This window comes from Mesoplodon bidens (genome assembly GCF_964165515.1).
Source record: "Mesoplodon bidens genome assembly, chromosome: 3".
NCBI classification, from domain to species: Eukaryota; Metazoa; Chordata; class Mammalia; order Artiodactyla; family Ziphiidae; genus Mesoplodon; species Mesoplodon bidens.
Window position 1 is genome coordinate 73,668,769 of NC_138178.1, and position 24,017 is coordinate 73,692,785.

General features: G+C 45.0%; 1 protein-coding gene across 5 annotated transcripts in view; it reads left to right on the forward strand.

Annotated features, from left to right (window-relative positions):
- Window positions 1-24,017, forward strand: part of ADAMTS17 (ADAM metallopeptidase with thrombospondin type 1 motif 17) — a 350,286-nt gene that overhangs the window by 204,909 nt on the left and 121,360 nt on the right. For 4 of the 5 annotated variants that reach the window (XM_081230164.1, XM_081230165.1, XM_081230168.1 and 1 more), the window contains 2 exons: window positions 13,686-13,790; window positions 14,791-14,936. In XM_081230164.1, the coding sequence (XP_081086290.1) occupies window positions 13,686-13,790; window positions 14,791-14,936 (251 nt within the window). The remainder of the gene's footprint in view (window positions 1-13,685; window positions 13,791-14,790; window positions 14,937-24,017) is intronic. The other variant, XM_081230166.1, reaches the window with a different exon arrangement.

The window sequence follows — 24,017 nt, forward strand, 5'->3', positions numbered from 1 at the left end:
ACCTTCTGTGTTAGAATCTCTGGGGGATGGGCTTCAGCTATTTCTTTTTATTCAGCTTCCCCGGAGACTCTCAGGCTCAGCCTGGTTTGGGAACTTCTGATCTAAATGAAACCTGCCCCTTTAATGCCAGTGTACCTGGCCGGGGGCGGTGGGGTGGGGTGGGGGTGGGGGGTGGCTGGTGGAACAGGAGCCTTGCCCTGCTCCTCTCAGAGAGACAGGGCCTGGCTGGACGCCAGGTCAAAAGCCGCCTTGCCTGCCTCAGTCTCGGCTTCCTGCCCAGCATCTGCCACCTCTCTCAGAACTGTTGAACTTCGGCAGTAGATGGCTCCAATTTTCCGGAAGTGTTTGAACCTTTGCAGTGGACTGCCTCCTCACAGAGCTCTCCAGACTTTGCAAGTTGTGTGTTATCCTTCACTTCTTGCCCACCCTCCTTGCCAGCTGAGTGCCAAGTGCCCCAGCCCTACCCTCACCCAGCAGCCCCCACCCCCAGGTGTCCCCAGCCAGGTGACAGTCTCTGCAACCTTCAGGAACATGGAAGGAGTGACCAGCCTTCCAGAAGTGGGGCTGGCACGCTGGCCTGGGGGAAGGCTTCAAACCACAGTAGTTATGTGTGGAAATTTTGGATGAATAATTTTTCATCCAGCTCTTAGCATTTTATCTCCCTTTTGGCTCATGTTATCACCAACAGATTTCTGAGGGCTTTTACATAACCATTCCCTTCAGTATTGTCTTGAGTCAGAGCTGCTCTTCAAACAGTGCATGAAGAGTGTCAAAATAACCTTGAGAATACTTAGGAAGGAGACCACCAGGTGAAGAAAACGACAAAGCCTTGAAGGCATGAGCAGCCGTGTCTTTGTCCTGGGAACTTCAGACCTTCCCCGCATTTCCATGGTACTCCAAGGAAGGAAGCTCAGCTCAGGCTTATTTGTCATGCAGCGCCTTGAGGACTTCTGCAGCAAAATGTTCTCGGCCCGACTTTCAGCAAACCCTAAATGTGGCTAGTGAGGTAACAGATGCTAGAACAAGGGAGCCATTTTCTTTTCCTTGCTCTTTGGACTGGACCCATGGCTTTCCATTTCATTTAAGCCAAAGATTAAGCTTCCCAACAATGCTTGCTGATAAAACACCTTAGGCAGAGGGCACAGAGCAGTCCATTCCACCGCAAATAAGAGACAGGGAGGAGCTCTGAGGGCCGGCTGACAGAGAGGATGCAAGATTGGAGGTGGGGGGAGCGGGGAGAGGAAATTGGGGACCATAGGCAGTATAACCAATGGGTAAGAGTGTGTTCTGGGGTCAGGACAGGTTCCAGCCCTGCGTCTTGGGCAGGTCACTTAATTCTATTTCCTCGTCTGCAAAATGTGAGTAGTGATAGTTTCTGTCTCATGAAGTTGTGTGAGTAGTAATAAGGAATTCTGGTAAAGCTTTTAGCCTGATGCCTGGGCTGGGTAAATGCTTAGAATGTGTCAGCTTTTCTCTGTCTCTGCTGAAGCCTTGCACTGCTTGACATATGAATTTATATGTTCATTCATTCATTCGTTGATTCACTCAGCATGTCTTCTTTGGGTCTGTACCATGTGCTGCCAGATGTGTGCTAATGAGAGGAGGAGGCAGTAAGACACAGCTGCTGCCCCCTGGGAGTTCAGGATCGAGGGGTGAGGGGGTGGGAGGTGAGACACATGGGACTGTCAGCCACAGGACCAGTTAGGTTGGAGCACTCTTAGAACCCATCAGGGTTCTTCCTGGTGGGAATGGAGAAAAGGAGGAAAGACTTCACAAGGGTGGGGAAGAATATGGCAGGTGATTTCCTGGCTCTCTGTTAAGATAATTTAGCCCTGGTCCCTTCCCTGGCCTGAGTTCTCTTGAGGGCAGGCAGCAGGTCATGCTTGCTGTCCATGCTCTGTCTCCAGTAGGGGTGAACAGCCTGCAGGGAGGTGGGCCTGGAGCAGGGCCAGCGAGGTCACCGAGTGTCTTGTGGACTACGGGTAGTCAGGTGCAGACAGGGAAAAGTGCAGGGCAGGAGCTAAATAAATGTGGAGCTGTGTCGTAGGGGTTTTAGTCCTGAAGGGAGTGATGTATGGTTTAAGTCAAGATCTGTGTTTTCAGAAGATTTTGCAGGTGTGTTGAGCATGAAAAAGATTATAGTCAAGAAGACCTCTGAGGAACTATTGCAGCTGTCCAGCTGAGAGAGGAAGAGGATAAAACAAGGCAGTGGCACTGAGGGTGAAAAGAAAGAATTCACTCTGGAAAAGGCACATTTGCCATTTTTAATTTGTCTAATCAATTCTTTGTAAATATGCACTGTGAGCACTAAATAATTACAACAAAGACCATCTCCACCACAGATGGTTGGTTGGTTATCTGTGTGACTTTTCAGAATTACTTTCTGAATAATCAATATATGCCTAAGATATAAAATCCAAAATTAACCATTTATATGTTTCCTTTTTCATGCTAATATTAGCATGCTACCATACTGATGTGCATCTGGCTTTTTTTTCTTAACAGTACATTTTAGAGTTGTTTAATACCAATGAAAATTGAGTTGCCCCATGTTTGTTTTTTTATATTTTTACCACAGATTGTGTTATTTTTAAAACTTTTTATTTTGAGGTAATTTTAGACTTAAAGAAGAGTTACAAAAATAGTACAGAAAGTATACACTTTTTACCCAGCTTCCTTCTCTGTTCACATCTTACATTATCAAAGTCAGGAAATTACTGTGGTATGATATTAACTAACATACATTTCAGATTTCACCAGTTTCCTCACTATTCTTCTTTTTCTGTACCAGGGTCCTATTTTGCATTTAGTTGTCGGGTTTCCTTTGTCTCCTCCAATCTGTGGCAGTTCCTCAGTCTTTCTGGGTCTTTCATGACCTTGACACTTGAAGACTACCAGTTTGAGTTTGTCTCATGTTTTCTCGGTGCTTGGATTGGGGTTATGCATTATCGAGGAGACCACAGAGATGCTGTGGTCTTATTACTGGTGCTGTTACTCTCAGTCACTTGGTTAAGGGGTGTCTTGCAGTCTTCTCCACTGTAACTTACTGGTTTTCCTTTTGTTATTACTTTTGAGTTCATCTGCATCCGAGTATCCTGATCCCAGCGCTATTGACATCTGGGGCTGGATCATTCTTTGTTGTGGGGTTGTTTTGTGCCCAGTAGGATGTTTAGTCTCTACTGGCTATAAGTCAGGAGCATCCCCCTATTTGGGACAACTGAAAAACGTCTTCAGATGTTGCCACATTCCTCTGGGGCAGGGCGGAGGGTGTGTGTGCAAAATTGCCCCCAATTGAAAGCCATTAATGTATAAGGTAAATACCTAGAAGTGGGTTAAAGGTCATTTTTGCACCTTTTTTTTGTGGTTTTATTCACCTGTAACACAATGTGAAATACACAGAAAGTGCTCAAATCATGAATGTACAGTCACATTCATTTTTCACAAACTGAACACACCAGCATAACCAACATGAAGAAGTACAGCGTTTCAACAATTCCAGCAGCCCCCCAAAGCCCCCTTCTGTTCACTAACCCCCAGCGATAATTGCTATCTTACTTTCTGATCCCACAGATTAGTCTGCCTGTCTTTGAACTTCATGTGAAATCAGGTTCATGCCTCCATTGTTGATAGATGTTGCCAGATTGACCTCCCGCAAAAGCTTATCTGTTTACCATCCCACAAACCCCACTTGGAAGTGCCCGATTCCCACACCTTCTCCCAGTCTGTCTGAGCTATGCCAATCTGAACAGTCAAGAAATGAGCCTGTTGCAAGTTGAATGGCATTTCTCTTGTAATAAGTTTGAGTATTTCTTCATATATTAAAAACATATAAAAAATTAAAGTTATGTTCTCTTTTCTGTAAACTGTCTTCTTAAATCTTTTTTATATTGTATTATTGATTTTTTTAGTAATTTGTTAGAAGTTTTAATTACTAAGGAAATTGGCTCTTTAGCTGAAATATGAGTTGCAAATGTTCTTTTTTTCCAGCTTATTTGTTTTTTATTTTGTTTATCATATTTTATGTCAGGCAGAAGTGTCCATGTGTGTGTGTGTGCGTGTAAAGTGAAATATATCAATCTCTTCTTAAGGCTTCTGGTTTTGTGCCATGTTTAGAAAGGTCTTTCCCGCTCCTAAACTGTAAGTAAATTTAATTCTCATGGCTTCTTCTAGTACTTTTATGGTTTAATTTTTATGTTTACATCCTTAATCCAGCAGTCATTTATTTTAGGGTAAGGTGTGAGGTAGGGGTCCAACCTCACTTTCCTTCCAGATGGCTACTCAGATGGCTCCATACCATTTATTGAATAATTCATTTCTCCCCATAAATTTGAAATGCCATATTTATAATATAAATTTCTGTATGTCTTATTTTTTTAATTTTTTAAATATTTTTTAATATTTCTGGATTTTCCAGTCTGTTCCACGAGTGTAATCATGTACCTCTTAATATTTACATACTGTGGCTTTATAAAATATTTTAATACACTAAACATATGCTTTTTCACAATTGTACTGGCTATTATTTCTTGTTTATTTTTCCATATGGTCTTTAGAATCTGATTGTTTAATTCTAAATTACATTGGTATTTTAAATTCCGTTACATTAGTTTATAGATTAACTTAGGGAAAAATATATAATTTTATACTTTAAGTCTTTCTACATAGTGTTCCTTTACATCCATTCAAGATGACTTCCCTCCCTGACTCAGGGGAATTTTAAAGTTTTTTTTTTTTTTTAATGTAGATCTTACAAGTTTCTTAATATATTTATTCCTATGGAATTTTTTTTCCTATTTAATGGGTCTTTTATTCCATTATACCTTTGCAATTGGTTGTATTTTGTATTCATAAAGAGCTTTGATTACAGTATCTTAGTTTTATACTTAGCCATCTTACTGAATTCTTTTAGAGATTATAACAGTTGAGTCATTTGGGTTTTCTAGTTATATAACTCCATATTAGCCCCTAATGCTTTCTCTCACCTAAAATAACACTAACAGTTGTGATAATGGACACCCTTTTCTTCTTCCTGACTTTAATAAGAATGCTTCTGATGTTTCCCCATGAGATAGATATTTTATCAAGTTAAAGAAATATCCATTTATTTATATTTTATTTTGTTAAGAGTTTTAATAAGAGATTGTGATTGAATTTTATTAAATGTCTTTTTAGCATCCATGGAGAGATCTGGATGATTATTACGGTTTATCCAGTCATTTTTTTCCCCTAAAAGAGCCAACCCATATTTTTCTATGGTTTTTCTGTTTCCTAAATAATAAAATTCTCCTTTTATCTTTATTAATTTATTCTGTTTCCTTATAGATTTATATTGTCCCCTTTCACACTTCTTGAAATGGACACTTAATTTATTTTCTTCTTGTTTATTAATATGAGTATTTGAGACTCTGAATATTCCTTAAAGCACTCCATTTGTCACGATATCTATGTTTTCACCTTTATTATTTTCTTCTTTATCTGCAACTGTGGTTACAACTTTCCCTTTGACCCAGGAGTTGCTTAAACTGAGATTCTATTGCTTTTACTGCATTCTGTGGATTAAAAGCAAGCCAGTTGTTTCATGCCAAGGGGAAAGTGTTACACAAGGGCATGAATATCAGGAGACAGGGTTATTGAGGCCATATTAGAAGACTGTCTCATACCACTAAGTCAGGGAACTCTTTATTCTACATGGTATATCTTCTACATCAGCTATTTTCTTCTCAAATGTTGCCTCTGTCCCATTCTTTCTCTTCTCTTTTTCCAGGACTATGATTAGACACATCCATCAGTATTTCTCACTCTGTCTATCATATCTCTTAACGCACATTTTTTATTTCCCTCCTCCTTTTCTCTCCATGCTGCATTCTATATAATTTCTTCATATCTATTTCCTAGTCACTAAATCTCTCTTTCAGTGGTGCCCAAAACCATTGATTTTCTTCAACAATTATATATTTGATTTTTTTAAAGTTATTTCTAGTTTTTTTCCAAATTTGCCTGATCATATTCAATAGTACCTTGCTGCTAGCTTGTTTATGTAATCTCATCTTCTATTTTTTAAGACATTTTATAGAGTTATTGTATATTCAGTATCTGATAACTCTGTTATCAAAACACTTTGAGAATTTAAATCTTTTGCTTGTTGTTTCTGCCATCTGTCACTCATGTTTCCATGCTTGATTGTGAGTTTACATTTTATTGATGATAACCATGAAATTCTGAGAGCCTGAGTGGTAGTTGCTTTTCTTCAGGGAGAATTTGTATTTATCTCAATGAAAGCCAGGAGATGCCACCAATCCTTCTAGGACTGGTAAACAGTCTTCCAGATTCCGTGGTCTAATCTGGGTGTCTCAGGTAGAGCTTGTGACCTTGCCAGCAGCCCAAAACTTATTCTCCCAACTCTAGTTTCAAGATCAGCGCTGGCCCTCAGGGAAATGCACCCCTTGTATGTGCTTACCACAGATTGGAATATGTTTGTAAGTAGGTATAAATATAGCCATGTGTGTATTTTGTATTTGCTTCCTTGAATAGTTCTTTTTACTTCTGATGAGCTCAGCAATAAGAATTGTGTTTTATTACAACACCTTGCTATTTGTATAGTGGAGGAGCAGCCCAGCCTCCCTCAGGGTATCTATTCTGACATTTGCCGGAAGCAAAAGTGCCTCAGGCACACTTCTCTTTAGATTTTCTACTGTTTCCTAACTCCGTGAACATGATGAAATGAATGCATTTCCACCTCCAAACCCTTCCTTTCCATTCCCTCCACCACTCAATTTTATTCTTTTTCTTAGTGGTTAACATTTTACCTTTAAAAGTTCTTATATCTCAGTTATGTTTATCTGTTATGTTTTCTCCTCCCCCAGCTGGAAAAGATGACGAAATGGGATATATGGACAATTTCCTATTGCCCCCACCCCACTGCACCTTCTTTTCCAACCTGTTCTTATCAATATTATTTCTGCCTCACCTGGGATGTATCATCTGTTCTGTTCTCCAACTTCAATCCTCCATTGTTTTTGTTCGATTCTTTGATCAGTGCTCACTTCCAATCCTTTTATCATGAGTTTTTCATCCATTTCTTTGTTGACAGAAGTTCATCCTTTAGTATTTTCTCCAAAAGAGGATTTAACTCTTTATATGTTCAAAAATGTTTTTCTGTTACCTAAATACATGAGCAACAGTTCAGTTGCAGGTAACTTATTGGGTCACATTTTGTTTCCTTGTGTCTTCCTAAACATTACTCTACTGCCTTCTGGCAGTGAATGCTGCTGTAGAGAAATGTGCTTGTAGCCTAATATCTTTTCCCATCATCTGTGACCTGGTCTCTTTTTTGGTGGGGAGGGGGGCGGTGGGCTGGCTGCCTAAAATATCTTTTTGCTTTATCTCTGAGATCCAGTAACTTTATTGGGACATGCCTCTGTGTTCATCATTCTTTGCCTTTTTTCCTGGAACAGGGCTTTGCTTTTCAATCTGAGTCTGAGATCTTCTTTCATTTCAGGATAGGTCTTGAATTTATATTCAAATACCTCTCCTGTTACATTACTTTAGTTCTCTTCTTTAGGAGTCCCATGCTTCTGACCCGGCTTGGGGTCCTTGACCTCCACAATCATCTGCCTCCTCACTGAAAAAGTGGAAAAATAGAGAAAGTCCATCCTGCCTGCTTCCTACTTATGCTTATGTCAGCTCTCCTTTATGTGTCTTCCATATCTGTCATTTCCTCTTAATTGTTTTGAATTATTTGTTCATTTCTATTTTTATTGTATTCACTTTTTCTCAATCATCAACTCCATGTACCTCCCTGTGTGTTCAGTAGTGTGTCTTTTCTTTATGCTGCTTTCACTTTAGTTATCATTGGTCATCTGATTTTATTTTCTGTTACATTTCTTGATCAAGTTCTAATAGCTCATATTTTATCTCCTTTGATATGACTGTCTTTTCCCTTAGTTTTGTGTATTTGCTTTTTGCAAATGCAAAGAAAAAGACACAATTGCTGTGTTTTTAAAACATTAATAGTACTATGCTTGCACATTATTTTTAGCCATTCCATGATCATATTGTCTGATGAGTATTCTTCATCTGCTTTCTCCCTCCTGTTTCTTCTCCCTTTTTTATTTACAGTATCTTAGTATAGATCCTGTACTGCTTCTTTTCTACTATTGTTCACCTCTGAGTTATTCCTGGACCAGCTATTTATAGGATGTTCATGTCAGGGAGAAGGAGGGCTGCCTCCAGGCTATCAGAAACTCTCCTTAGAGGAGGTGTGTGTGTGTGTGTGTGTGTGTGTGTGTGTGTGTGTCCCAACTTACAAGGACTGCTCACCATGCAGAGTCTCTCTCCTGCTTTGAGGTATGACTTCCTGCACTTATGGTTTATCCTTATATTTCCTTGTGAAGCTCTGATTTCCCTGCTTTTACCTTGTGATAAGTTGAGTCCAGATAACCTTACATCACCGTCTAAGCATTTATTTACTTATTTAATAGTTTTATTGAATTATAATATGCATACAGAAAAGTACATAAATCCCAAAGTTTAGAGCTTGATCAGTTTTTATAAAGTGAATGTACCTGTGTAGGCACCACATGGGTCAAGAACCAGAATATGAACCTTGATAAGTAAACTCCCAGTCCTGTGTTTCTGACCCAGCTCAGGGCCCTTGGTGTCCACAAACATCTGCCTCCTCATTGGAAAAGTGGGAAATATACAAACAGCTCATGCAGCTCAATATCAAAAAAAACAAACAACCCAATCAAAAGGGCAGAAGATCTAAATAGACATTTCTCCAAAGAAGATACACAGATAGCCAAAAAGCACATGAAAAGATGCTCAACATCACTATTATTATTAGAGAAATGCAAATCAAAACTACAATGAGTTATCACCTCACACCGGTCAGAATGGCCATCATTAAAAAATCTACAAGCAATAAATGCTGAAGAGGGTGTGGAGAAAAGGGAACCCTCCTACACTGTTGGTGGGAATGTAAATTAGTATAACCATTATGGAGAACAGTCTGGAGGTTCCTTAAACAACTAAATATAGAACTACTATATGATCCAGCGATCCCACTCCTGGACATATATCTGGAGAAAACCATAATTCGAAAAAATACATGCACCCCAATGTTCACTGCAGTACTGTTTACAATAGCCAAGGCATGGAAGCAACCTAAATGTCCATTGATGGAGGAATGGATAAAGAAGATATATATATACACACACAATGGAATATTACTCAGCCATAAAAAGAACAAAATAGGGACTTCCCTGGTGGCACAGTGGTTAAGAATCTGCCTGTGAAGGCAGGGGACACGGGTTTGATCCATGGTCTGGGAAGATCCCACATGCCGTGGAGCAAGTAAGCCTGTGTGCCACAACTACTGAAGCCCATGCACCTAGAGCCCGTGCTCCACAACAAAGAGAAGCCACCACAATGAGAAGCCCACGCACTGCAACAAAGAGTAGCCCCCACTCGACACAACTAGAGAAAGCCCGCATGCAGTAACAAAGACCCAACACAACCAGAAAAAAAAAAAATGAACAAAACAATGCCATTTGCAGCAACATGGATGGACCTAGAGATTGTCATACTGAATGAAGTCAGACAGAGAAAGACAAATATCATATGATATGGCTTATGTGTAGAATCTAAAAAAAAGAATGGTACAAGTGAACTTATTTACAAAACAGAAATACAGTCACAGGTGTAGAAAATAAACTTATGGTTACTGGGGGGGAAAGGGGAGGTGGATAAATTGGGAGATTGAGATTGACATATACACACTACTATATATAAAATATGTAACTAATAAGGACCTACTGTATAGTACAGGGAACTCTACTCAGTACTCTGTAATGACCTATATGGGAAAAGAATCTAAAAAAGAGTAGCTATATGTATATGTATAACTGATTCACTTTACTGTACACCTGACACTAACACAACATTGTAAATCAACTATACTCGAGTAAAAATTTTTTAAAAAAGAAAGAAAATACTGCACATTTTGGTTCTAATTTAATAGTACACACTCAACTGGGGAAACCCAAAGAATTTCACCTATGGTCGCTAATAAAGGCATGAGTCCAAGCATTGCCACTTTCTCTGCCTGCATCTTGCCTTGGCCTCCCTGAGTGAGCCCTTAAGACTTGCTACTAATTATTGCAGGACCTATGAGTAATAAACTCATCTCCTTCAAAAAAAGAAAAAGAGAAAAAAAAAGTGGGAAAAAATAGAGAAAGCCCTGCCTCCCAGGGCTGTCGTTAGCCTCAGGATGACAGACGTCAGAGCACTTTGTCATTTGTAAAGCGTGACGTGAATGCCAGCTATCCATCTAGAAGTCATCACAGTGACAAGCATTGGTGTGGTCCACCCCATTTGTTCAGCTGTGAAAATGAATCACAGAAAGGCAGTTGCTTGGCTTGGGCGCACAGAGCAATGCTGGTGGCCAAGCTGAGGTCAGAGGCTACAGCTTTACAGTTACCTTCTGCTCATCCTCGTTGTCTGTTTTTAAACTGACTCCCAACACTGTAGTTTTCTTTTACTCATTTTTGAACTTCATATAAATGGAGTCATATAGTATCCCATTGTTCTAATAGACCATAATTTACCCGTTCCGCTGTTGATAGGTGCTTGGGTTGTTTCCATCTTGGGAACTAATACAAATACTGTGGCTGTGAACATTCTTAACAATGTTTTTGGTGAACGTACACACACATTTCTGTTTGATACAAACCTAGGAGTGGAATTGCTGGTATTGCATGTCTTCAGCTTTAGTAAGTACTGTCAAAGAGTTTTCCAAAGTTGTGGAACTAAGAATCTCATCATCAGTTTATGAGACACTTGATATTCTTACATCCTTGCTGACACTTGGTATTCTCCATCTCTTTCGTTCTAGCCATTTTGGTCAGTGTGAAGAGGTAGCTGGTTGGTTTTGTTTGTTTGTTTTTGTTTCTTAGCTGGTTGGTTTTAATTTGCTTTTCTCTGATGACTAACGAAACAGCATCTTTTCATGTTTTCTGGCCATCCTATATGTTTATATATCCTTTTATGTGAAATGTTTGTTCAAATCTTTTGCCCATTCTTCTATTGGGTCTTTTTCTTGATTGATCAGTAGGAGTTTTAGGGGTTTGTTTTATATATATTCTGGATACAAATATTTATTGGTTCTGTGCCTTACAAATCTCTCTCCCATTGCAAACATCTCTCACTTTCTTACAGTTGTCTTTGATAAACAGAAGTCCTTCATTTTGGGACTTCCTGGTGGCCCAGTGGTTATGAATCCACCTGCCAATGCAGGGGACACAGGTTAAATCCCTGGTCTGGGAGGATCCCACATACTGCGGGGCAACTAAGCCCGTGCATCACAACCACTAAGCCAGTGCTCTAGAGCCCACGAGCTGCAACTACTGAGCCCGTGCACCACAACTACTGAAGCCCGTGCACTCTGGGGCCTGCATGCCGAAACTACAGAGCCCACGTGCTGCAACTACTGAAGCCTGCGCACCTAGAGCCTGTGCTCTGCTACAAGAGAAGCCACCGTGATGAGAAGCCTGCGCACTGCAACAAAGAGTAATCCCTGCTCACCGCAACCAGAGAAAAGCCTGCACACAGCAATGAAGACCCAGCGCAGCCAAAAAAAAAAAAAAAAGTTCTTCATTTTAACATTTCCCTACTCCAGCTCATTTTAATATTTAATATTAAATAGTATAATTAGTATAATAGTATAATAAATAGTATAATTCATCAATTTTTTTCCTTTATGGCTAGTACTTTTTTTGTTCTGTTTAAGAAATCTTTGCCTGACCTCATTCTCCTTTTCTTTGATGATTAGAAAAGTTACGAGAAAACACTGTCTATAAAGCTCACACACCACTGTCTTCATCTCTCTCCTAAGGGGCAATTAGGTCTCCTAATCCTAAACACTCCTACCCCATAAATTCACCTCCTGGGCCCGCCTTGTCTCATGAATACATGTCCACACACTGACACCATGCTCTGGAAGAGCTCTTAGGTCAAAGTGCATGAAATCACACACTTAACAAGGTGTCGTTGGTCTTTATGGGGACCAGCTGGTGCTGTGCTCCAGCCACTCATCCTGTTATCACTCCATTGAGAGGCGGGCAATAATGGGAATGTGGAGGCTTTTCTGAACCCAAATGTGCAAAATTCCACTCGACTCATCAGCTTCTTTAGGGGCACAGAGCAGTTCTGACATACTTGAAAAATGAAAAAGGGCTGTGGGCTGTTCTGAGCTCATTGTCAAGCCTGCGGTTCTGCTTTCCCTCCCTTTGCGCCTTTGTTTCTGTCCCTTCAACATCTAAACATTTTCCAACTTTGGACAGCACAGTTGTGCGTCTCCTCTGCGCAGATGTTCGCGATTACTTGGAACAGCCGGCCTCTGTACTGAGTCCTCACACCCTCACGAGCCCCGCAGGGACTGCCCTGAGCTGTACGTGGGGACCCTGCCTGAGGTGTACCCTCCGGTCCACGGCTGCGCCCTGGAGGATGGAGCCCTCAGGCACTGTCGCCATGATTGGGTCTGGCATCCCGGAAGCACTGCATCTTTCAAAGAGCCTTAAGTACATCTGTTCTCAATTTTCAGACCACAAGGCGAGGATTTGGGTGCAAGGAGCTTATCTGGGAAGTGATCCCAGGAAGCACTGTGAGGGGGCAGGGAAATGAGGGGCGATCAAGCAAGGTGCACTGATGGGCGGACAACAGACCACCCCTGGGACCTTGCCAGATGTGTGGACCTTGCCTCAGAGCCATTCCACCGAGGGACCGGTGTCCAGCTCCCATCCCTTGTGGTCAAGGGTTGCTCCGTGGCCAGATAATGGCTTCTAACAGGCAGATCAGGGAAGCAGCAGGCCATGTGGGGGGACGGTGTCTGCCCTGAGTCCTGCAGGGGAGACCGAGGCAGATGGGGAGGACACCGGCCATGTCTGCTTCAGTTATTTTGAAAAAGTGTCTCATTCTGAGTACTTTACCCATGTCCAAGTTTCCCATTAATACAAATGGGAAAATGGGAGTCTGTGTTTTTAAATGCTCTTTCCTGTTTTAGTAGAATTATTTTAATTGTATATTCGTGGATGGTAAGAAATTGTCTAGGTGAAATACTATAAGAAATCACAGGTGGCTCAGCGGAGCTAGCAAGCAGGTGACCTCAGGGAGAATTGAAGTTTGCCTCTTCAACCCCAGGGCAGCCCTGAGCCTACATCACCTGTTGGGTTCTCACTCCTGAGGCCACATAGCAGCTGCACCAGCCTCAGGTCCAGAGCGAGCCCACCCTGAGGAGGCTTGGTTGCTGAGGTTCTTTTCCCATGCGCTCTGTACAGCCGGTGGGAATCTGCCTTGTACCTTCCTACATTGAATGTATCTGCTTGTTAAGGGCTCCCAGGCACCAGCCTGCATCGGATGCCTCCTAGGCCCTCAATAGCTAGTGCAGGAACTGCTGAGCTCAACCCCCAGGAGGTGAGCCCTCCTAGGAGTAAATGCATGGAATTTTGTTGAGCTGAGTGATCTAGTTGAAATGATGCATCTATTTTTTTTGATATCCAGATACATGACCCTCCTTCTTCCCCTCATGTTTCAAATCCCAAATCCAAACCGGTCAGGGGGCCCCACCTTCCGGCCCCATTTTGACCTGTGTGCGGAGTTCTCAGCAGTCACGTTCCTTCCCTTGTCAGCAGCATCTGATGTGCGCTGGACTGTGGTGCCTGGTGGAAGGAGATACATCCTGCAAGACCAAACTGGACCCTCCCCTGGATGGCACAGAGTGTGGGGCAGACAAGGTAACCCAGCTTCTCACTGCCCCCAGCAGGCAACCCCATATCCCCTGCACATTGGCACCTCTTCTGAAAGGTGGTCCGCACTGCACTCAGGGGCCCCTGAAGCACCCCCGGGCCACCCCAGAAATGCCATGGAGCCCACTTAAGGCACAGAGGGATACGTTCAGCTCTCTCCTTTTTTTCTTATACAGGAATCATTTACTCAATATTTTTATTAAATTAACTCCTTTTGACACATGAGTGAATTTACTTAAAACTTTTATATCAGTAGACCGTAAATGGAAAAACAGGATCACTTGCCGTGCAGAAAAGGCTGTCATAAGATGATTTTAATGAGAACAATACTAGTGGTTAAGAGCGCCAGTCTTCGGCCTGATCTTCATTAACAGGAGAGAGTGGCAAGTGTTAGGAGAGGTGTTCAGGACCAGCAGCCACAGCCTAAGGCTTTCTCTCTAGTCTTATTGTACGAACTGAAAGAGATGCTGTGATCAGGACCATTAAGTCACATCTCCTGCCCCAGGGTTTGTGCCACATACGTTGGAAAATTATTTTAGAGGATTGGCTTTCTCTTATCCTCAGAAAGAGCCAAGGTTCTCCCACGTGGCACCAGCTGTATCATCTCCAAGCACCAATTCCAATCCTGAAGTTCAAAACTACAGAGCCAGGAAATACTGCCTTTCAGAAAGAGACTCACATTAAACAGCTTGCAGAAGATAGGTTTCTCCATGAGCCATGTGAATTCATCCTTTTTCTGGGAATTTAGAGAACCTCCACTGAACACTTTCACGTGGAAGTTTAGGGCAAAATCCAAACCCCAGAGCCATAGCGGTGTCAGGTTGAATGTGGAAGGAATGTCACCAGAGTTAGCAAACTTACACACCCCGAAATAGTCTACTTTTGTGTAAATTACAAAAATTGGGTTTCGGGGGTGTGGTGTTTTCTCACGTGGAGGGGATCTCAGTTTTTAGTGAGTAAGCAGGTTTGCTGCCCTGCTGTGTTTCAGTGGTGCCGTGCAGGGGAGTGTGTGAACAAGACGCCCATCCCGGAGCACGTGGACGGAGACTGGAGCCTGTGGGGCAGCTGGAGCATGTGCAGCCGCACGTGTGGCACGGGAGCCCGCTTCCGGCAGAGGAAATGCGACAACCCTCCGTAAGTCCCCCTGACCAGCCTTCTCCAGGGTGCCTGGATCGGGGTTTCCAAACTGCAGCTCGCATTGCCTTAGCAGAGCAGGGTCTGTCTCCCACTGTTGATTTGAGCTGAAGGAAAGTGAACTTGAACCAAAGGTCCAGGTTGCCAGGCATTGTGTGCGTCAGACAGCATCTCAGCTCAAACAGAACTCTCTCTGTAACAGAGATGCAGTAAGTCCTGTGGGGAGCTGGCTACCCTTCCTTGCGTGGGCCCTGGTAGAACCGTTTCTCATCCAGCTGGAAGAGAATCCCTCCCGGCCTGCTTCCTGGCTGCCTTAGACAAGGGTTATCCCAGGGAAACTGGCAGCCCTTCGGAAAAGTGAGGCTGACCTTCAAATTGGCTATGAGCTAATCTGGGAGCAGCCTGGCTGTTGATAAGTTACAAAGCATTTGTGGGTTCCACTCTTTTGTATCCAAATATCTTTCACCTGTCCTGTTAGAACTGTTTGACAGAAAATAGTTTTTTAGTTTTGTTTCCTCATAGGCTTCCTTTTATTGACTGTGATGACACCGTAATCCTTGTTTACCTCTACACATTTGCTCCAAAAAACTCAGGGCTAGATCTTATGCTTAACTGTAATAATTCCTTTATCACGGGTTTATTTTTTCTCCTTTTCTCTTGAAATTTCCCATTTTTAATGTTTCTTTAAATAATCTGTTTTACATCTTGTGTGCCATCAGCTACATCACATTAATTTTTGAAAATGAGCAAGTTATAAATTATGACTAAAAGGAAATGGTTTATATCTACAATTAAATTGTATTGATGAATAATTAGCAAACCTCTCCTGTATTTAAAAATTCTAATGCCCAAGGTATATCCCAGACCAATTAAACCACAAACTCTGCAGGTGGGGCCCAGGAATCTGATGTGCCAAATCTCTCTGGGTGACTCCAATGACCAGCCAAGGTTGAGAACCTCCAGATTAAAGGAAAACTTACGCTCACAGTTTAGTCAATTGTCAAGAACACTGTATTTTCTGGTAGTGCTGTAAGCATTGGCATTATGTATTGTCTTCTTAAAACTTTTCCTTCCAGCACCCAGCAGAGTGCCTGACAGATAGTAGGTAGGTATTTAATCTTTTAGAAATGAATTCTTAATTAAAAGCATAGGTGGTATATTAGGATTTTCCAGAGAGGCAGAACCAATAACCACATACGTATGATTTATTATCGGCTCACATGGTTATGGAGGCTGAGAAATTCCATGATCTGCCACCTGCAAGCTGAAAGCCCAGGTGTAATTCAGTCTGAGTCTGAAGGCCTGAGGACCAGGGGAGCCCACGATGTAAATCCCAGTCCAAGGGCAGGAGAAGATGAGAGGAGACGTCGCAGCCCAAACAGTGAGGCCTCCTTCTGCCTTTTGTTCTAATCAGGCCCTCAGTGGATTGGGTGATGCCCACCCACACTGGGGAGGGCAACTGCTCTAGGAGTCCACCAATGCAAATGCTAATCTCATCTGGAAACACCCTCACAAACACCCCCAGGAAGAATTTTTAGTCTCAGCATCCCATGGCCAGTCAAGTTGGTACATAAAATTTGCCATCATAGATGGGTAGGTGATTAGAAAACCTATTTAGCTAAGTGGTGAGAGGTTAATAGTGGCTTCAGTTTTTCCATTTCTCTGTGATGATGTTAAGATAGTTCCACCTCTCGCCCAAAGAAGAGAGCTCTGGGTTTGGAATCGTGGTGTGGAGATTTGGGCCTGGTTTGGTTGGTTATTGGTCGTGTGACCTCAAGGAAGACCCTTCTCTCTCTGGGCCTCAGCTTCCTCCATTACAGGGAGCTGGCATGGTATAGTAGGAAGAGCCAGGCTTCAAAGCCAGAACTGACAAGGCTTCAAATCCCAGGGCCACTTTTTTTTTTTTTTTTTTTTTTTTTTTTTTCTTTTTTTTCTTTTTGCGGTATGCGGGCCTCTCACTGTTGTGGCCTCTCCCGTTGCGGAGCACAGGCTCCGGATGCGCAGGCCCAGCGGCCATGGCTCACGGGCCCAGCCGCTCCGCGGCATATGGGATCCTCCCAGACCGGGGCACGAACCCGTATCCCCTGCATCGGCAGGCGGACTCTCAACCACTGCGCCACCAGGGAGGCCCCAGGGCCACTTTTTATAGCAACAGGCAGCTGTTACCTTCCTATCCATCTAAAAATTGGAAAAATCCATGGGAATGCATGTAAAGTACATGATCTGTATTTACTACACGGCCCCTCTTGATATTAGCACCAGGAGAAGAACAGGGGCAAGACCACAGGCCCTACCTCCTACCTCACAGCACTGCTTTGAGGCTCAGAGGAGAAAGGATTTGTTAAGTGCAGAGCACAATTTGCAAAGGCTGTGACTGTCATGGGTGCTCCATGTTTGTGATTGGAGCTTAGGTGCCCTGGCCAAGGACTGCTCTCCTTTGGCACATTACGTACATCATCCCAGGTCAGGTGACACCCAGTAAATGTCATAGTAGGGGAATATCTGCCCCTTTAAATACCTCTGGAAGGACTCTGTGTCCCAAGATGGTCAACAATAGGATTGTGTTTAGGTGAAGGCACCCTTGCAAGAATAAGATGTTATCAATGCTGAGCAAATGTGTTAGGCAAAACTTGCACGGGACCTACCTGATTTTGTGTTTTATGAAGATGACGTCGCCTAAGGTGCACCCACCCCCCCAACCATGCTTCAGCTCTGCCCATTGTCCCCACCCCAGCTGCTTTCTCTGTTCTGGGCCCAGGGGCATTTTGTGATGGGAGGCTCCTAAAGACCCCTGAGTTCAGAGGGCTGAGTGAACATACCCCCCACCCTGGCCTGAACTGCCATGGGATTTCCCACGCTGTGTCCTCACCCCACCCCTCCAGGCCCATTGGCCCCATAAAGAGGCTGTTCTGGAAATCCCAAAGTTGTTTTAGAAACCTTCTTCCATTCCTCTACTTTATCAGGTGGCCCCCGACTGGCAGTCATGAACTTCATCTCTCCTTGTCCCTTTCCTACATCTTATCATTGAGGAGTGGGGACGCTGTAGGACTACCGCATGTAGACAGCTGAGGGGTTTTGTGGGTCTCAGCACCTCAGGTGGTTGTGGGCTCTGACACATCCCCAGGAGGGAAGTCTTCCAGCAACACCCCGTGGGGCAGGGCAACTGGAGAAGGACCCGAGAGAGAACACCCTCCTCGGAGATGCCTCTCCAACACGGGGCCTTCAGTAAACCTGCACAGGGTCCTAACTCAGGGCCACGGACCCTGCTCGGTGTACGTTACGATAAGCAAAACTGGATAAAGTCCCCGCCCCCCTATAGGGGCATAGTCCTGCCAACTGCCCTTGGTTTTCTCCTGGACACCTCAAACCTGACGGTTCCTAAGGTGCGATCTCTCCTCCCCCAAACTCCCCTCCCAGCCCACGTCCCCCTCAGTAAATAGCACCACCAGCTGTTGCACAGGTCGAGTTCAAAGCACCTGAGTGCATGCATGTCCCCTTGTCCCCTCTCTTCCTCCTCCATGTCTGATAATGATAAGAACAGGGCACGCAGGACCCTGTCCAGGTGCCAGGTTCCCTTCTAGACATTTGCACATAGTAAATCACCTAAATTTGTCGTAAGGGAGAGGCGTCTGTTTTGTCCCCTTTGCACACGTTAAAAACTGAATCATATGGAGGTTAGGTAACTTGCTACAGGTCACACAGCTGGGCAATGGCCGGTCAGGTTTGGACCCAGCGGCGAGGCTTCAGTGTCCTTTCGGACGATCGGCATCAGCCTCCCTGCTTCCCACATGATCCCCCCAGCCCCCAAATTCATTCTCCACAGAAAGCCAGAGACATCCACTTACCAGTAAAGCCAATTATACCTCTTCCTGCTTCAGCCCTTTTGTTCACTCCCCGCTGCACTTAGAATGAAATCAATCCATGCTCTTCACCGTGGCCCCTGTATTAGTTTCCTGTGGCTGCCATGATAAATTACCAGGACTTGGTGTCTTTTTTTTTTAATTTATTTTTTATTCATTTATTTGTGTTGTGTTGTGTCTTCGTTGCTGTGCGCGGGCTTTCTCTAGTTGCGGTGAGCGGGGGCTACCCTGCGTTGCGGTGCGCTGGCTTCTCATTGCGGTGGCTTCTCTTGTTGTAGAGCACGGGCTCTAGGCTCACGGGCTTCAGTAGTTGTGGCTCGTGGGCTGTAGAGAGCAGGCTCAGTAGTGTGGCACACGGGCTTAGTTGCTCTGCGGCATGTGGGATCTTCCCAGACCAGGGATCGAACCTGTGTCCCCTGCACTGGCAGGCAGATTCTTAACCACTGCACCACCAGGGAAGTCCCTTGGTGTCTTAAAACAATATAAATTTATCCTCTCACAGTTCTAGAAACCAGGAGTTTGAAGTCAAGGTGTCAGCAGGATTGATTCCTTCCTGAAACTCTGAAGGAGAATCCATTGCTCGCCTGTCCCCTTGCCCTTGGTGGCTGCCAGCCTTCTCTGCCCTACAGACTTAACCACTCTAGCCTCTGCCCCTGCCTTCATGTGGACGTCTTCTCTGTGCTTCTCCTCACCACCTCTTCTCTTCTCAGGACACTGACCATTGGGTTTAGGGGCCACCCTAATCCAGGATGATCTCACCTCATAATTATGAGATCCTGATGATATCTAGCAAGACCCTTTTCCCAGTTAAGGTCACATTTGCAGGTTCTGGGTGGGTTTGTCTTTGCAGGGGAAGGCACCACCCTATTCAACCTACTGCACCTCCTTTCTGTTGTCAGACACAACGCCCCAACCTCTGGACCTGGGTCAGTGCTCCTTTCCCTCTTCACGGCTTCCTTTGCCCTCTTTGTGTCTTCTCTTCAGACAGGCCTCCTCCCCTGACCACACTGCCCGAGGCAGGTGCCTGCTCTACACGCTCTCTCTGCACCCTTTCCTAACGTTACAGGTATTATAATGATTTATAATTACTCATGTGCATTTGCTCACTTGTTTTCACTGTTTCCTCCCCCACTGACCTTTGAGCTGTTGGGCCCCATCCTCCTTCCATGCCCACAGCAGACCAGCCCTCTGTAATGTGTACTTGACCACCTGACTGTCTAGACGCATGCTTGCTGAGAAAAAGCAAACTTTCTGATCTTCCAGTGCTGCAAAACACACATCTAATATTGTCATTCCTTAAAAAACACAAAGGTTATTGTGGATTATTATGCCAAGGAGGTGAGTCACCAGGTAGACCCCTTCCCTTGCACCATCTAGCCTCACTGAGGCCCACAAGCTGTGAACAGCCAGGAATGGGGTCCAGGTGCCCCTGGGCATGAGGGCCATCTTCACCTGTGCCTTCCCTGCCCCAGTGAGGCTGTGCTCACAGCTAGAGGTGCTCAGAGCCATCTCAAGAGCAAGCTCCAAACATAATCTGGCTTTGTTTATTCCAAGTGAGAGAAACAATATGTTTTTGCTCCTATAATAGTTACGCCTTGGTAGTCGGTCCAGTCTTTTGCAATAACAGTGTAGCTCCATTTCCTGTTCTGAAGCAACAGGCTCTTTTTCCCCTGTAGTTTTCTACAAGGTTTCTCACCTTCATGGAACCACCCAGGTGAACGGGAAGAGAAGGGGCTGGCCTTGGGGGGCAGCTTTGCAGCAGTCCTGCTTCCTTCCCAGGGAGAGGCAGGAGCAGGGAGGGTTTGCTGAAGTCCAGGCAGTAGCTGTCAGCCTGCTTTTGCAGAATGGCCTGAGGTGGTGATTGTTACAAAGCACAGCTGATGGAGGCCCCAAGCCAAGCTCTGACCAAAACAATGTCCTCTCCCAGCTCACTCCTTGAATCACCAGGCTCGCTGCCTTGAGATTTCCCAAGAATGTCCAAATCTCACTGCTATGTACATCTCCTACTTGGAACTCTCCCACCACCCTCTCCCCACCCCCTTCACTTTATATTCCTGGCACCTTTCCCATCTTCTGCAGCTGGTTTATTCACTGTCCAAAATACTGGCAAAAGAGTCCCCCCATTTTTTTCTCTAGTCTTGGTCTTTACAGCTATTGGAATTTTTATTTCTTGCCAACTAACATCAAGGCTTTGGGGACCATCCGTGTTTTTAATCCAGCTTCCTAAGCTTGTCCTTTCCTGACATAATTTGTGTTGCTGTCAGTGGGAGTTTTTGCCAAAAGAGAGTTCATGTCTAATGTGAATTCTGGTACCCCATCAGGAGGCTTGTGTTTGGGGGATGGCTGGGGAGTACGGTGGGGAGAAAAGCCTCCATTGATCTTGTGTGAAAAGCCAGCTCTGCACAGGAAGGATGGGGAGGTGAGTGGATCTTAGAAGCAGGAGTGCATTAGGGTCACCACACAGCGTCCACACCCTGAGCATCAGGAAGGAAAGCAGCCCACCTCCTCCTAAAACCTTGGGGTGTGAAGTTATGTTCCTGTAATGGCTTTTTGCTTCCACAGTGAAACCCCCATACGTGTGCTTTTAACGTAACTGGTACTCACAGGGATAGTTTTTTAAAATCACAGTTTTCTGCACTTGAGCCTAAGTTCCATGTGTTACTTGGTACTTTTCAGAGGAGGCCTTAACATTAGGACGGCGGCTGCCCTGTGGGGGCATTAGTAGCTCTGCAGCACTTTGATCCCGCGGCTGTGCCCTGCTTGCTCCTCGGAGCTCTTGGTGCAAGAACAGGAGGCAGAACTGCTGAAGTCACCCTGTCTCTGGGTGGTGAGTGGGTCTTAACCACTGTGGTGGCTTTATCTTCTGATCTACCTTCCTTCAATAGAGCATAGCAAAAAACCCAAAAGCGCTGCCGCTCAGCTGCCTCTTGCTCTTCCTTCCACCTGAATGCTGCCTGTCATCCAGGGAAAGGGCAGACCTGCTGTCTGTGATGCTGATCATCTGAGCAGACCTTCGTGCTTCCCTGCTCTGTGCTGAGTCTGCCTGGGGCCCTTGGGACCCACCTGGCAGGAGCCGGTCCTACCCCACAGGAGCTCAGAGGGACTCGGCTTTCTCTCCGAACTTTCTCTCCGCTTTCCGGGTTCTCGCCCCAGCCTCTCTACCTTATGCTTTGCCTTGTTTTAAACAGCTATCTGATGGTGTAATGTGCAGAAAGGGCACCTACCCTTGAGTATGTGGCTCCCAGCACAGCACTGCTCATCGCGGTGGAGCACATGTGCTGGGCATGCATGCAGGTACGTGTTGGCTCCTGGTGTGTGTGTGACTGGGTGAGGGCCTGGTTTGCAGAGTGGCCATGCCATCCCCTTTCCCTGAGCAGCAGTAAGCTTCCACCTGCCCCCAGCCTCCCCAGTGCTCGGTGCTGTACGTCTTTTCCACTCTGACCGTTCTGGTGGGTGTGTAGTGGTAGCTTGGTGAGGTTGTCCTGTGCATTTCTTTCATAAGCAGTGAGGCTGAGCATCTGATTGTGTCTGTAGTTGCCACTTGGATATCCTTTCCTGTGACCTGCCTGGTCCAGTCATTTGGGTTTATGTCTAAACTCCTACTGTTGCAAGAAGGGGGACCCTTTCCAGGGCCCAAGAGTGGGCTCTTGTCTAACACTCGGAAATGAATTGTCCTAGGAATCACACATGTTGACAAAACAAGAGACTTTAGTGGGAAGGGGTGCCCAGGCAGAGAGCAGCAGGGTAAGGGGGCCCAGGAGGACTGCTCTGCCACGTGGCTCGCAGTCTCGGGTTTTAGGGTGATGGGATTAGTTTCCGGGTTGTCTCTGGCCAATCATTCTGACTCCGGGTCCTTCCTGGTGGCACACACATTGCTCAGCCAAGAAGGATTCCAGCGAGAAGGATTCTGGGAGGTTGGCAGGACATATGGAATGGCATCTCCTCTCTCCTTCTGACCTTTCCCGAATTCTTCTGGATGGTGGTAGCTTGTTAGTTCTGCATCCCTTTCCAGGACCTCGTGTTGTAAGATAACTCATGCAGTTGGTTACTATGGTGCCTGACCGGCGCGGGCGGTTTCTGACAGTGGTTCCCCTAACTGTACTTTGATCATATTAAGAAAGTCTTGATAGAGTACAAATAGAAATTGGGGATTGATATTGGAGAAGCATCTTGAAAATCCATCACACCCCCCATGCCTGTCTCAGTGGGTGAGGCTGGCATTCCTCACCTCACAGTAGCCAGTGGGTAGCCCCCATCCCTAACCTGCTCCTGCTACAACCAGGAGCACTTGTGAGTCGCACTTTCTTATCTCTACCACTCACTTCCCTGCTGTGCGGTCATTTAACATATTGGAGCTTTGATTTCCTCATCTGAAGGATGCGATGAGGATCCCCCTTCTGATTCTTTGTGCCGACTTAATGAGGTAACGGTTATGGAGAGCAGGCGGAGTGTAAGCCCTCTGGGCATATTCGTGTATGATCACCGTTAAGGTGAAAGTGCCTCTGTTCTTACCTGTGTCCTCAAGGGTGAGATTTCAATGTGCTGCCACCTCCCCTTGCATTTCCAAGGGTCCTCATGGAGGCTTGGAGCCCTTCCAGCCATTGTGAGAAAGGCTGAGCGTTGGTTACGGACCTACTTCTAGCTCTCAGAAACAGAGGACTCTATTCTACCACAAATCCTATTATGGTAACCATCCTTCATTTTAGCCATGTCAAGCTTGGTTTCTGTTATTTTGGCCTTCCTAGGTGCTTTGTATTTTGTCCACACTGTATATAACTCAGGGTAAGTGAGAACCCCAGCCTCTGCTCCTCAGACTTTGGGAGAGTGATCTCTCCTGCCTGTGTTTGCAGCCCTAACACAGCATCTCCTGAAGGCCCTGTGTCCATACAACTCAAGCTTGGTCCACTCACCTGGCATGGGTTCCTTGGTAAAGCTGGCCCCTCCTGCAAGTCTTCCCCCAGAACTTCTGTTCATAAGCTACTTGTGAACCTTCCTGTCAGACGTGCCTTCCCCCTGCAAAGATTCTCTTCCGTCTTCTTTATGGCATGTATAGAGGGCCTCTTTCTGTGGTCTCAGCACCAGTGTATACCCAGGAGGCCCTCACTGGTGTCACGGTAACACTCAGATGGCCTATGTTATTGACACCGTCTTAAAGAGTGAGTGGGCTGAGTGCAGGGTCCTGCCACAGATCAACATATTGAAACTGGGATGATTTGGGTAG